General features: G+C 38.4%; 1 protein-coding gene across 1 annotated transcript; it reads left to right on the forward strand.

Annotated features, from left to right (window-relative positions):
• Positions 1 to 1508: 1508 nt before the first annotated feature.
• LOC140777331 (uncharacterized) lies at positions 1509 to 14573 on the forward strand. The gene is made up of 8 exons (XM_073121372.1): positions 1509 to 1832; positions 2827 to 2997; positions 3814 to 3978; positions 4070 to 4234; positions 4984 to 5118; positions 5814 to 5911; positions 13288 to 13479; positions 14300 to 14573. Coding segments are annotated over exons 1-8 (1119 nt in total). The 5' UTR covers positions 1509 to 1640; the 3' UTR covers positions 14301 to 14573.
• Positions 14574 to 15147: the final 574 nt, after the last annotated feature.

Here is a 15147-nt window from a genome sequence, read left to right on the forward strand (position 1 = left end):
GGATCATATCCAATGCCATGCCGGAGTGGAGGAGGGTGACCAATATCGAACGATAGCCTCTCCGATGGTTGTCATCTTCTTCCAGCAGTGGATGGTCCTCTTAGTCTTGCCACGGGTCGAAACCGGCAAGAGGTTCCCCATTTAGGCGACCTTTTCGTTATGGTTCAACCCTAGCAAGTCTAGGTAGGATCAGTCCTATTGGCCTAGGGACTAGTGGTAGCGTGATGATAGGCGTTATATGATGAAGTGGTGGAGCCAAATTCAACACGGTTGTAGATGGTGTCGAGATTTCACATAGTATTTGCACCAAGATCTCCTCCGTGTGTTCTCTGGCCTCTTTAGAGGCCATAGTCTCCCTCAACATGTCCATGATCATCTGGTTGGTCATGGCGATTTGCTCGACAAGATTGCCGAGTTGCACCTCGATTGAAAATGGCTCAAGATTAGTGTTCTCCTCTCAGTTCACCCTAGTCCTCGTAGCCTCTGAGGTTTTAGCAGTAGCCGGGTCAGTCTCATCTGCTCCTCGCCTTGCTGGCATGGCTTGGGTCGTTGTTATGGATGTAGAAGTGTGTCAAAGATAGCCTGGCTCTTATACCAAATCTAATACGTTCATGTTCTGAAACTAGCTCGGGTAGGCCACAGTAGTGGTTACGTAGAGTATGGTGGTGGTAGTTGCTCTTAGCTAAGATGCTGGTGGTAATGACATTAGTGGTATGATGATGAAGGTGATAAAGTAACCTGGGAAGGGGAGAGGAGGGAGAAGGAGATCGTTCCTAAGGGGGCCTAGGGGGATTCAGAAGGATGGAGGAGGAAGGAAGCGGCAGTGCTAATCAAGGAAACCAAGAAGTGCTTACCGAAGATCCTCGATGTGAACTTGGAAGTTAGGATTGAAAGTTTTGATAATAAGTACAACTCTTAGTAGAGGGATTTTAAGGAGATTTATGCAATCAATTTAGATGGTGAAGGGGAAAATTTTTGAAAAGGAGAAAGAAAAGGAGAGAGAAGAATAAGAAAGAGGGGAGATCTTCTAAGGAGATAAAAGAACTAGAAGAACACTTTTCCAAGGAACGGTACCAATAGATGTGGTTTTTTTTATTGCAATCAAGATATGCTAAAAAGAGTTATTATTATTGTTGCAATTAGATAAACTAAAGAGATATTGATTTGGAATATAATAAAATAGAGATATATTATATTGAAATCTAAATAGATAAAAATATAAGTCGCACATTAAATTAATAATTTATGTAGAAATTTTAATAAACTTCTCCTTTAGACCAGGCAATTTTTTTAAGATAATTTAAAATTTCTATATAAGTTACTAATCTAATAGGTAAGTTATATTTGGAAGTCTCCCGATAAAATAGATATTCGGGAGGGCTACTTTGGTAAAAATAAATAATAAAAAAAAAAACGTACTTGGTCGGATACTGTTTTGCAGTTACTTACCGTGTAACTTAAAAAGGAAGAATACCTGGCATCGGTAAGAATATCCGTTACTTCTTATAACTTCTCCTTTTCCACAGACAGAGTAACGAGTCCAATTAAGTCCATCCTACAAGTAAGGAGGAGTGATTCAGAGGTTTGAAGCTCGGGCCATTCTTGTGAACATAACCAGAGGGGGCGAGAGAGAGATAGAGATGGATAGTAGTGGTGTTGCGGTGATCAGGTACGGAATCGTTGGGGTAGGGATGATGGGGCGGGAGCACATGATCAACCTCGCCCACCTCGGCGGCGAGGGCGCCTCTGTCACGTGCGTCGCCGACCCTCACCCTCCTTCCCTCCGCCTCGCCGTCGATCTCGCTCGTTCCCTCGATTTCCCTCCTCCTAAAGTATGCTGCATATCCCCACCCACGCTTTTTTCCATTTCCTCGATGTTAATTACACCCAGCTGGTTACTTAGACCAAGATTTAGATATTTTGTCACTGTCTGACTAACAAATGCTCATTTAAATATAAAAGAAATTCAAAACGCACCCATTTTTATGAACAAAAAGGACAAATCAAAATCAAAATGCCTTTGTTTTTTTAAATTTTACGACTAAAAATTTAGAAAAATAATGTTTTTTTTTTTGTGTGTGTGTGAAGAATATCACTTTCTTTTTAATTTGGATTGATTGTAAAAAGAGATAATCTTAAGAGCAAAAGGGTCCAAAAATTTAACAGTTGAACAAAATATTATCTTTCACCGTTAGTTTTTCTATTCAAAACTCCCGGTTGCACATAGGTTAGATTTACGAGAGGATTATGAAGACAAATAAAATTTAGCGAGGTATTTTGAAGTTAGCCTAACCATGAGGAGGTTAAATGTATTTCCTCTCTTTTTTTTTCCCTCTTTGTTCTTTTTGAGTATTTGCCCTTTGAAAAATGCTTTTTTATTGTGTATGCCCGTCAAAAGTGAATTGCATGCATGTGCTATTTCTAATCTCTGAAGAGGATGTCTCTACTCTGTTGGAGTTAGTGATTTAATTTAACAAGAGTTAGTGAATTCTTGGTTACTAGTCTCTGCTAGTTCTTGAGTGGGACATTCCAATTACTTAAGCAGAGCAATGCAGGCAATATGTACAGTTTTTGGGCATTTCTTAGCGCTGTCTTTAACTGTTTTATTCTTTAAATAATGAGTTTAGTTTATTATTCCTTTGTAACACTTTTATTTTATTAAATTTGTCCCTCGCTGAAGTAGTATTCTGCATTAAGTAGATAAATTCGTTCCTTATTCTGACATACATTGAAGTCCTACTATTTTCTAGAGCACTTTTTGCATGTCGAAATATTTTCTGTGTCTTGATTCTTGATGCAGTCTTTAACAGCTAGGACATATTTAAGATCTTTTCAGGACATCGTGAGTTATTAGACAGCGGGCTCTGCGATGTTGTTGTTGTATCTTCTCCAAACATGACTCATTTTGATATCCTCATGGATATCATTCACCATCCTAAGGCCCATCACATACTTGTGGAGAAGCCTTTGTGCACTACAATTCGAGACTGCAAAGAGGTTTGATAGAGACTGCAAAGCCTTTCTATATTGTTTTACATTTATTCTGAGAGTATGCCGGCTAAATGTTGTTTGTAACTACTTCTCGTTCATATTTATCTTTTCCTTTCATCTAGCATTGCCACTTTTATAACCATAATGCACATTATCTTTTGTGAGTTGTGATGTATGTACTAGCTTAGATTTTAAGGTGCTGCACAGCTGACCATTTTGGCAAATATGATGTTATAATTATTGGTGACAGTAAGTAGAATTAGTACTAGATTGTTTCCAAGTTCATCTTGACATATGGATCATGAGGTGATTGGACAATACAGCTTTCTTTAATATGAAACTATGCCTGTCAAACTATACATTTGGTTTTGCTTCTCTTTGTTGGCCTCCTTGCCTTCTCTCTTGTTTGTTTCATTGTATGGCTGTCATTCTTCTGCCCCTTGGCCTGCATAGTGTCAGGCAACAATTTAGTCCTTAGTATTATGTTTCTATGAATCTCTATATCTTCTGTAGTTCTGTATGGCTAGAGAGGTAGAAAGTGGGACACAGACTGGTGTTCTTATTGTTTTAAGGATTTGATAGAAAGAGGAGGGGGTTATTGAATATCGAAAACATGTGAGGGAGTTGGGAAGAGCCCTAAAATAGTTCAGTTTAAGAAAGATGGCATAATTTTGTTGTTTGACTAGAATAATTAATTTTTGTGTCATCTGTAATCTTGAATACTACCATGTACTGTGTTCCTCCAAGATTCTTCCTTCCTATAATCTTATCCTTCTATGCTTGCTTTTTGTTGATGATGGGAGCTTTTGAGAACCTTATTAGGTTATAGAGGCAGCCGGTCAGAGAAAGGAGATATTTGTGCAAGTTGGACTAGAGTACAGATATATGCCTCCTGTGGCGAAACTCATTGAAACAGTGAAAAGTGGCACACTGGGCCGAGTTAAAATGGTTGCAATTCGTGAGCATCGATTTCCTTTTCTTGTCAAGGTATAGTATGTTTTCTGCTCTGATGTGTTTCTCAGTTTGTAGTCTTATATGTTCTTTTTGTAGTGTCAGAATTCATTCTAGGGCTTTGTAGGTCAAAAACTGGAATAGGTTCAATATTAACACTGGTGGCACGCTGGTTGAGAAGTGCTGCCACTTTTTTGACTTGATGAGGCTGTTTGCTGCTGCAAATCCAGTTCGTGTGATGGCATCTGGATCTATTGGCGTTAACCATAAAGATGAAATTTATGATGGAAAGGTCAGATGTAGTTTCTATTTTTATGTTTGTGCTAAATTTTTTTCTTAATTAGTTGTTCAATTTTTGATCTTGGATGTCACCATAATGCAAGCAAGGTAATTCAAATTTTAAAATAAAATTTCACCTAATATTCAGATAAATTTTGCCATCTTTTTTTCCTAAATAAGGGGGTGGAACTTCTTAATTTACTCGATTAGTGGGCCCACATAGGTGTCATGAATAATGAAACACTTTAAACGAAGCATAAATCATGTTAAAATGCTGAAGCCTGGAATTTACATGGAAATACTGTAAATAAAAGATAACAAATTAGAAAAACATATAGAAAGTAAATGACCCACTAGGCCAACTAATAACTCTGACTTGAAAGTTTGTGATGTGTGCTTTTCTGTTGAACTTTTTTGTACATGATAACTCATCCCAAGTCTTCATAATCTGAAAATGTTACTGCAATTAATAGTCAATCCTAATCAAAAAGTGTCATACACTTTCTCAATCGAGTGTTATGATAATGTCAATTAAGCATTTCTTTTATATGATTCCAGAATATCAAAATAAGGCTACAATTATTCAACTACATTAGTTTCAGAATGACTTGAAATGCTATAGGTTTATTTCTGATAAAGATCTTCAGGTTGGCAATTTTTCTTTCTGCTGTGTTGAAATTTTTCTTCCACATGTTTTCAAGAAATTCATATTAACACGTCACTTTTTGTATTTGTGATTTTCTTGAATGACACTTCATGCAGGTACCTGATATAATTGATAATGCATTTGTTATAGTGGAATTTGATAATGGTTCCCGAGGAATGCTTGACCTATGCATGTTTGCTGAAGGCAGTAAAAATGAGCAAGAGATTTCTGTCGTTGGCGACATTGGGAAGGTAGTTGATGTTAAATTATCTCACTATGTCTAGAGCCAAATCTAGATGTATATTATGCTAGTTTCATTTTAATAATATCAGTTGATTTCATTTGGAACTGAATTCTATTGTCTGGAGAAAATGAAGTAGAAGTCATTTAATTTTGTCGCATTTTCCTATTTTTCCATTTGCCATAAATAAGAATGTAACCAAATAACTGAATAAGGTTTAGTTCTGAGATTTAGGAAAGCTAAGTGGGAATTAAATTCTGTCCAAGTCCAATCTCAAATAATTGGATTTCGTCATACTTAGTAAAGTCCATCCAAATCCACTGAATTCAATTCAAAACTCATAAATTAGTATTCCCTAACAGCAGAGTAAGAAAAACTAGAATCCTAGATCAATCGATTTCCAAGGATTTCGGGCTTCCAAATAGTGTGGAAGTCTTTAGTTGATATTCTCATGTTATGTAGATTCTCGCAATTAGTCCGATACTGACTTTTTCCTTTCAAGAACTCTAACTTAGATTTAAGGACTGACTGTAGTTTTTCCTTAGGTTTGTTGAAACTCACCCACTACTATCATGTCATTGTTAATGCTTTCGTGCTGATTTTTCTTTCTGCTATCTTACGTCATTTGTTGAGCATCCATAAAATGGGATGATGTTTGTAATGTTATGTTATTCTTATTGTGCATAAACTTAGAATTCTTAACAGGGTGAGGCCTTTGTTCCGGAGAGTATTGTGAGGGTTGGAGCTAGAACAACAGGCAGAGCTGGAGTCACCACAATAAAAGCTGAGGATGAACGAATCAAGTATGTGTCATCAGTCAGTCAGTCATTACTAAAGTATCATATCCTTTGCCTACAAAATTATAAAGGAAAGATCTTACAAAAAATTTCAAGTTAGAGACTTTTTCTAATCTTTGAAACAAGTAATTTTATTCGACATTTCTCAAAAACTTGTAGGTAAGTGGTCTACATTATGACTAACTGTAGCAAGGCCTTTGCAACTGGGTTTTATTTTAATAGGAAGAAGAACAAGATAGAGAGAAAAGTAAGCACAAAGGAAATTAATTGACTAAGAAAAGTCTACCGAACTAGTTTTTGACTTTCTTCAACTCCAATACTACAAAAGTGGAAACAATACACTACAAAAACCTTTCTACTATAAGATAATCATCTCAACAGACTTTCTAAACCAAAACAAATGTAGAAAAGAAAGAGGACCAATGTAGTTCAAATTGTTGCTAATGGATCAGTGATGTGATCCGGGTTTGATCGAATCAACTCACGGGATATTTGAGCTCGATGAATCAAGTCTATTTATCTTTTAATTAGTACATAATGTAAGTTTTTAAGGCAAGTCTAGTTAAGTCATGAGAGCCTATAAAGCGAGTCTAATTAAGTTAAGTAAATCTTTTATGGTAAGTCCAATTAAGTCATATAAATCTTTAAGGCAAATCCTAATTTGAAAATCTTATCTAATTATCCAAACATTGAAATATTATTTTAGCCTTGAGTTTATATTAGGAGTAAGAGTAAGATAATTTAAGACTAGAAGTAAATTAATCTCTCTTACCACCACCATCATTGCCTATCTTCTCTCTCCATCATACTCCACCACTTTCTACCTTCATCGCTACTATCATCTACCTTTATATGACACTTAGAACCCCTTCTTGTGGATCGACTCTAATTGGTCCATAACAATTTGATATCAGAGCCGTTATTATCTTTGGACTAGATGACAACCACATGACGGATGGCAGCAAGGGTAACCCCGAGGAGACTTCTTTGGCTAATGGTCCACCACCGACGACTAGCCCACCTCTCAAGAACACAAGTCCACCTCCAGAATTAGTGATCCCACCACTATCAACAGCCTAGTCGGAGGTGCTGAAGTCCTTGCAATCAATACAAGCATCCATGGTGTCCATTATCCACAAACTCTATGGCAAACAAAATCCATGGGTACAAATAGAGAGGAGCATTGCGGCTCTTGAACCAATGAGTGCTAAATCGGTCGAAGAGGAGGATGCCCTAGGATTTGGGGTGGACCCATCCCTTGGGCATGTACACCACCCGCGAGGGTTAGGTACACGAGATGGAGTTCAGCGCACTAAAACTCCACCTCATCCAACGGTGAGGACTTTGGGGTGGACCCATCCCTTGGGCATGTACACCAACGGTCTACCCCGCCAGAGTTGGGCACACGAAATGGAGTTCGGCGCATTGAAACTCTACCCCATCCAACAGTGAGGACTTGGTCTGACTCGTTGACACCTAGGGCTTGGCCTAAATTACCTACCCCTAGGGCTTGGATTAAGCCACCAGTAGCTAGGGTTTGGCCGGAAACAAAGCAAGGTAAATCCTTGTATAAACTGTCTGCACCAAGACGAGGGGTTGAGCAACCCACAACTTGAGCCACCTATAGGGCAGGTAATAGGCCATGGATCCCATGCCATACTAGGGCTCCGTTTCCCATGGCAGAAGGCACTTGCTTGGGGAACGAGGACATGTAATCTATGAAAATGGGCCGTTTGGAGGGGCTCAAGTCCTGGCCATACGCCTTGAGTTTCCACAGTTCGTAGGAGGCGATTTGCTAGACTAGCTTTATCAAGCAGATCAGTTCTTCACCTTCAAGGAATCACAGATCACTAGAAGGTCCTAATAGCCATGTTCCACTTAAAATATGTCGTGATCAGATGGTCCCAAACAGCACAACTGGGTATGAAGACTTCCAAATTATCATGACTAAGCTGACTCAATAGACTATAGTCTGAGCTTATCAAGAAGAGTTTGAGAGGGTTTGCAATCATGTACCGAGTTGGTCAGACTCAGCCTTCTACAGCACCTTCATCAGTGGACTCAAGTCTATCATACAAGTGGAGATCAGAGAAGACGAGGAGGGGGAAACGGAACCATGGAGCAACAAAGAGTAGGTTGCAGACATGAAGGCCACAGACCAAGAAGACAAGGCACATGTCGAGTTAAGCCTAGTACACACACACCCCGAACACTATAGGTAGAGGGTTTAATCAAGAAGCACCGAGTCGAGATACTGACCAACTCAGCCAGCATGCACAATTTTATGGATGAGAAGTTGGTGCAATAGATTGGGTTGGAGGTGATTCCAACCATCGGATTCGATGTAGCTATTGAAGATGGCACAGTTTTGTGAATTGATAGCAAGTGCGATAGAGTTGAGGTGCAGATCCAATGCAAGACATTCTAGTTGGACTTGCACCCTCTAGTGCTTAAAGGGGGCTGACTTGGTCCTAAGAGTTCAATGGCTTTAGGTCTTAAGCCCAATATGAAAATATTTAATTATAGAAGATGTTTTCTCGATTAGAATGCTAAATGATAGCTAAAATGGAAAATACAAGATCACACGCAAACACAATATTATTAATGTGTAAAACTCCTTATCAAATAAGGGTAGAAAAACCACAAACCCCTTCTTTGGGATCAAACCAAGCACTATAATAAACAATAGTTATAAAACACTTATAGGTCATCCATTGTTACTTATAACCATCTCTAAAGTGATTTGCTTGACTCTCCTTCAATACACCGCTTCTTATGCTTGGTGTCCAATCTTAGTGATCCTCAAGGTTGAAGACATGCCTCGGTGACCCTTGAAGCAATGGAAAATGCAATCTTGAAACTAGTAGAGCTCTATCAAGAAAACATTTAATCTTGAAACTCTTCTAACTCTTCTTTTTTTTGTTTTCCCAAATATTTTCAATTACCTTTAGAAGCTCTACCATATTTTCTTCAAGACCTTTTTATAGTCCCAAAAGATAGGCTCTTAAAACGCCTTAAATTGATGACAACTCGGATTGAAAAGGGTGAACCTTATGTGCTCCATTCAAATGGGTTAAATCTCATTCAAATGCACGTGAATCTTGTTCGAATACCCTTTCTACATTGGATATAGTGAGATTTCTGAAAAATCTTGTTCAAACGCCTTTCTCACATTGGATTTAGTGAGGTTTAGAAAATTCCATTCAAATGGATTTATCTAATTATAACGGATTTAGATCTCGTTCGAATAGATTTCAAACAAAATTCCTACAACACTATTCTTCAAACTGAAATAGCACAAATTTTAATTTTCAAATGGGAAGAGGTTGTAATGTTGATCTTAACAACGAATCTAAAGCATTTACATCGTGAAAGACTTTACTTTCTCACAAATTTGCCAATCACAAAAAAACTAACACAATCCTAGTTGATTTAGGGATGATGGGTTAAATCTTGTTCGAACGCACGTGAATCTTATTCGAATGCCCTTCCTACGTTAGTTACAGTGAGTTCTCTAAAAAATTTTGTTCAAACGCCTTTCCCACATTGGGTTTAGTGAGGTTCAGAAAATTCCATTCGAATGGATTTATCTCATTCTAATTGATTTAGGTATTGTTCGAACGGATTTTGAACAAAATCTCTACAACACTATTCTTCAAACTAAAATAGCTCCAATTTTGATTTTCAAATGGGACGAGGTTGTGCTATTGATCTTTACGACAAATCTAAAGAATTTACATCATGAAAGACTATACTTACAAATTTACCAATCACAAAAAAACTAACACAATCCTAATTGATTTCGGGATGATGTGGATGGATTTTGAGTATAGGGGAGACCAATTTGACTCGAAGGATTGTGGCCAAACCCTAGGGCTAGCCTTCAAGCCCTAACTAGGTTATCACAAGCCGACTGTTGCAGTTTGTTGATGTTGTTGGTCTCAACTACAAAGGAACCAAACCTAGGTAATACAATAGACACTGATTTGCTCACTTCTCTAGGGGTTTGGTCAAGTCTTCGAAGAGCTGCATGAACTACCATCGATCTGAGACTATGATCATCTGATCGAGATTACACGGGGAGTGGGACCAATGAACTTGAGACCCTACCAATATCTTGCATGCCCAAAAGGATGAAATCACACCGCTAGTTTGAGAGATATTGGACCAAGGCATCATCCAGCCAAGCCCTAGCATCTACTCTTCGTCGATATTGTTGGTGAGGAAGGACAATTTATAGCAATTCTGTGTAGATTACTGAGTACTAAATGTTATTACCATCAAAGACCGGTATCGAATACCGGATATTGAGGAGTTATTGGACGAGTTAGCTGGTGCCACCATCTTCACCAAGCTAGATTTGCAAGCCGGCTATCACTAGATCAGGCTTCGAGTGATCGACGTTCACAAGACAACCTTTTAAACCCATGACGGCCTTTCGAACCTTTCAACACTATTTTTGGTGTTTTTTGATGACATCCTCATTTACAGTCGATCAAGGGACGATCAAGGGAGGAGCACCTACGTACAATGATGAAGATACTACAAGAGCATGGGCTAAAGGTGAAGAAGAGTAAGTGCCTCTGAGGGCAGCCACGAGTTGAGTGCCTAGGGTACTTCATCTCTTCCATAGGTGTGGAGGCCGATCTTGGGAAGCTAGCTAGCATGGTGCGCTGGCCATGATCGAGGATTCTAAAGGAGCTTCGAGGCTTCCTCGGTCTTATCGGTTACTACTGACACTTCATCCAAGGCTACAGGAATAGGGCGTGAGTTTGAGTAAACGACAAGAAAGAACAGGCATTTGAAGAACTCAAGCGAGCCATGACCAAGGTGCCCATGTTAGCCCTACCAGATTTCACGAAGACTTTTGTGGTGCAGTTTGACGCATAGGATTGATGTGATTTTGATGCAAGAAGGGCGACCCATAGCATACATGAGTAAGGCCCTCTTAGAACAGTTGCGCTAATTATCGACGTATGAGTAAGAGATGCTAGTAATGGTCCACGAGGTTACCAAGTGGCACCCATACCTTATTGGAAGGCGATTCATAGTGCGCACCGATCAAATGAGTCTATCCTGCTTACTTGAGCAAAAGATCTACACCCTAGCAGAACAAAGGTGGCTCTTCAAGTTGCTCAAGTATGAATATAAGTTGATTTACTAAAAGGGTTCGGAGAACAATGCTATCAATGCACTCTCGCACCAACCTAATGCAGCCAAGCTAGCCACCCTCAATTCCAACCCTTTCCTTGTTGGACTAGATTAAGGAGGTCACTTGAAGGACCCGAGCCTAGTGGAACTTATGGCTCAACTGACATAAGACCTGTCAGGTAAAATTGAGTATAGCACGAGAGATGAACTCATGCTCAAGGCGGCCACATCCTGATCTCCATTGATGCAAACCTGTTAACTGCTTTGATCAGCCACTTCCACGATTCAACCCTTGCCGGCCAAGAGGTCTTATTTAGGACCCACAAGCGACTAGGGCTCAATTGCCGGTGGCTCGACATGAAGAAAGATGTGTGCAACCAAAATAGATTCAACTCGACCAATCGGCCTTCTCCAACCAATTCTCGTGCCTGAGCTGATCTAGGAAGATATTTTAATGGACTTCATTAATGTCCTACCAACTGTCCAATGGCAATCAGTTATCATAGTGGTGGTCGACTGCCTCTAATTATGCACACTTCTCGCCACTCGGCCACCCCTACACTTGATGGAAGGTCACGGAGGTCTTTGCCCACTAATCAGTTTTGGCAAGAATTCTTTCATTTGTGGGGCACGGCATTCTGAATGAGCTCAGCATACCATCCATAGACGGATGAGCAAACAAAAGTCTTGAACCGGTGTTTGGAGCAGTACTTATGATGCTACGTCGGAGAGTAGCTAAGGCGATGGCTCTAAGTCTTACCATGAGCAAAGTGGGCCTACAACACCTCCCACAACTTGGCCAGAAGCACCACACCATTTGAGGCAATTTACGGGAGGCCACTTCCTACCTTAGTCTCCTACACACTGACTTGGTAGATGAAATGAACGGATGTTAAGGAAACCCTAGTGGATAGGGATGCTCAGACTCGATGTCTCAGGGCCAACTTAGCGGTGCACAAAATCGGATAAAGTAGATCTACAACCAGGGGCACCAAGATCAGACATTTGCGGTAGGAGGTTGCTTCTATGCCAAACTCTAGCCTTACAGCCAGACCTCGGGTTGACCCATCATGAACCAAAAGCAAGTACATAGGTACTTTCGGCCGTACCAAGTGACTGAACAGGTAAGTGAGGTAGCCTACCGACTTGATTTTTCAGATAACTCGCGGGTGCACCCAGTGTTCTATGTTTTAACTTTGCGAGCTCGAGTTACAGCCGGGACAACTATTGCCGCCAACATACCCAATCCAATCACACATGACTAAGTGGTCCAGGTCTATTCGGAAGTGTCATGGGGTGATGTGGTCCGGGTCTGTTCAGATCAACTCACGAGAACATTGGGCTCAATGTATCGAATCTATTTATCTTTTAATTAATTTATAATATAAGTCTTTAAAACAAATCTAGTTAAGTTATGAGAAACCATAAGGTAAGTCTAAATAAGTTATAAAAGCTCTTAAGATAAGTTTAATTAAGTTAAGTAAGTCTTTAAGACAAGTCCAATTAAGTCATGTAAACATTTAAGGTAAATCCTAATTTGAGTCGTGTTAGTCTTTAGGGCTAGTCCTAGTAAGACTAATTGCACCCAATTTTTATATAAAAAGGGATTGAGCTCCTTTATTTAATTATCCGAGCATTGAGAAATTATTTTAGCTTTGAGTGTCTTAGGAGTAAGAGTAAGATAATTTAGGAGTTGAAGTAAATTAATCTCTCTTTATTACCACCATCATTGCCCATCTTCTCTTTCCACTGTGCTCCCCCACTTTTCACATTTATCATCACTATCATCCACCTCTATCCGACACCTAGACCCTCTTGTTGCGGATTGACTCTAATCGGTGCGTAACAAGTGCATCCTTTTCTCTTTATCTTCAACTAATGAAAGCCACTTTTAGTTGAATAGTAAATATAGTAGATATGACCTATTTCCACATGCATGCAACTAGCTTGCATACATTCTGTCTTTGTAAACCTTGCATTGGACTTGAATGAACTCTTTTAAATTATAATATTCAAACACCTTCTTGTAGACTAGATTCTGTGTAAGCACTATTCAGTTCAAAATAAGGCTGATGCCACTAGGTTAAAACTCAGAACTTATATATTTAAAAGATACAGTTTCAGGATCAAATATCATAAGCTAATATGGCTTTGATTTTGGTTATCTCTTAGTGATGCTTTTTTATAATTCTTCTTATCAGTGTTTTGATCAACTAGCTTGTGCTTTTCAGGTATGAGGGACTTCATCATGGATCGAGTTACCTGGAGCACCTAAACTTCTTGTCCGCCATTAAAGCTCAAGGTAGTAGTGGCCCTTTTGACAACTTGACTGATGGACTGTTCTCTGTTGCCATGGGTGTGGCTGCTCAACTCTCAATTGAGAAAGGCCGCTTTGTTACCATTAGAGAAGTCTTATCTGACTAGTAAGTGCATGCACTCTTGTTTGTGGAACGCTTTCTCCAAAATAGTTGATGCTTTTTTTATCTATATATATAGTTAATGCTTTTCTCGTGAAGGGATCCACCTATTAATGCAAGAGTTAAATTTTTGCTAAAAGGTTTTCTTTTTCTCTAACATGGCACTAAAATTTTAAGGAGAATTACATTTTACCCCTCTTTGATTAGGTCTAAATTCACTTTACCCCCTCTAATTTTATTTATGTCACTCTACTCTCTTGTGGTTTAGACTAATTTGCAACTATTATTTTTTTTTTATATATTTGATCAAATTAGAAGTCGAATTTAAAAATTTTCATTAAAGATAAAATTGTAGAGAATTAGTAAATTTTCTAACACATCTAAAGTTACATAGATTGAATTTTATATAACAAAGATATGACAAATATATCGAACAAATGCATATTTTTATCATCTAAAATCTGATCGATATAATTTTAGATGGTTAGAAAACTTATCCAATCTTTTACAACTTTGTTTTTAACGAGGATTTTCAAATTTAGCTAGTAGTTTAATCAAATATAATAGAAAAAGTAACAATTTCAATTTAGATATTATTATAGAGAGGTAAAGTGACAAATAAAATAATAAGAGGGTGAAGTGAATTTAGGTTTAATCACAAGAGAGTAAACTATAAGTTTCAAGAGAAGTGTTAATTTCTTTGCATTAATGTTAAGAGTGTACTTTATCTCATCCAACATATAGTTATTAGTCAACCATTTGTCATCTGTTATGCTATTTGTCATGTGATTTTTTTCCCTTTTCTCAACTTTGAAATATGTTTCAGGATATCTGCGCACCTAGGACAAGATTGACAGGAAGTCTTCGCCTTTATCCAGTAACAGATACATGTCATAGTAAAATCACAAAACCGTTACACAGGATATTTTTATGTATTTACTGACATTAGAACTGATGGATGAACTGACTTTGTGTGAATTGATATGTTAAGTTGGACTCCGAAGGCATGAACTCTGTAATAGTACATTGCTCCTATAAGGAGTTGGTTGAATTGGTAATCAAATCTATCTGTATGGGATTAACTTAGCATTGTCTACTGAACTGTTTGTGTGGTTTCTCTCCACTATTTAGAAGCTCCCTGCAACGAATTTAAGATAAAAGAAATGTCACAACCCACAAGATGTGTATGCGTGCATCTAAGTACTATATATATAGATCAGTGATTTTTCTCTTTTTAATGTAGAATTCCCTCATATCAGAACTTCAAACTAGGAAAAATATGCGACTCTTTTTGCCCTTTTTCATTTTTTTGAGTAGACGCTGTATGATATCTTTTTAATGTCTCAAAATTTTGTACATCGCATCCTATTTTTTAGGTTTATTATCTGATAAACTTTGGGTTGGACGTCATTGTGGTTGTTGCACGTGAAGAAATGAGATAGGATTGCAACGTTTCGAGATGTACACCGTGGAAAGATCCAATTAAAAACCTACAATAGAAGTTTCCGTGGCCTTTTGGAGATGCTAATATATATAATAAAATGAAAGTAAAACAGGTGTATCATCACAAACATAAGGTCCTGGAAAAACCATGGAAATCATAACAATACTGCAGATGCAATTGTAAAGATCTGAACAAATGCTCTCTAAAGGGAGAAAGAAAAGGACACCATC

Source organism: Typha angustifolia, chromosome 2, assembly GCF_048772165.1.
Source record: "Typha angustifolia cultivar Huaian chromosome 2, ASM4877216v1, whole genome shotgun sequence".
Lineage (NCBI taxonomy): Eukaryota > Viridiplantae > Streptophyta > Magnoliopsida > Poales > Typhaceae > Typha > Typha angustifolia.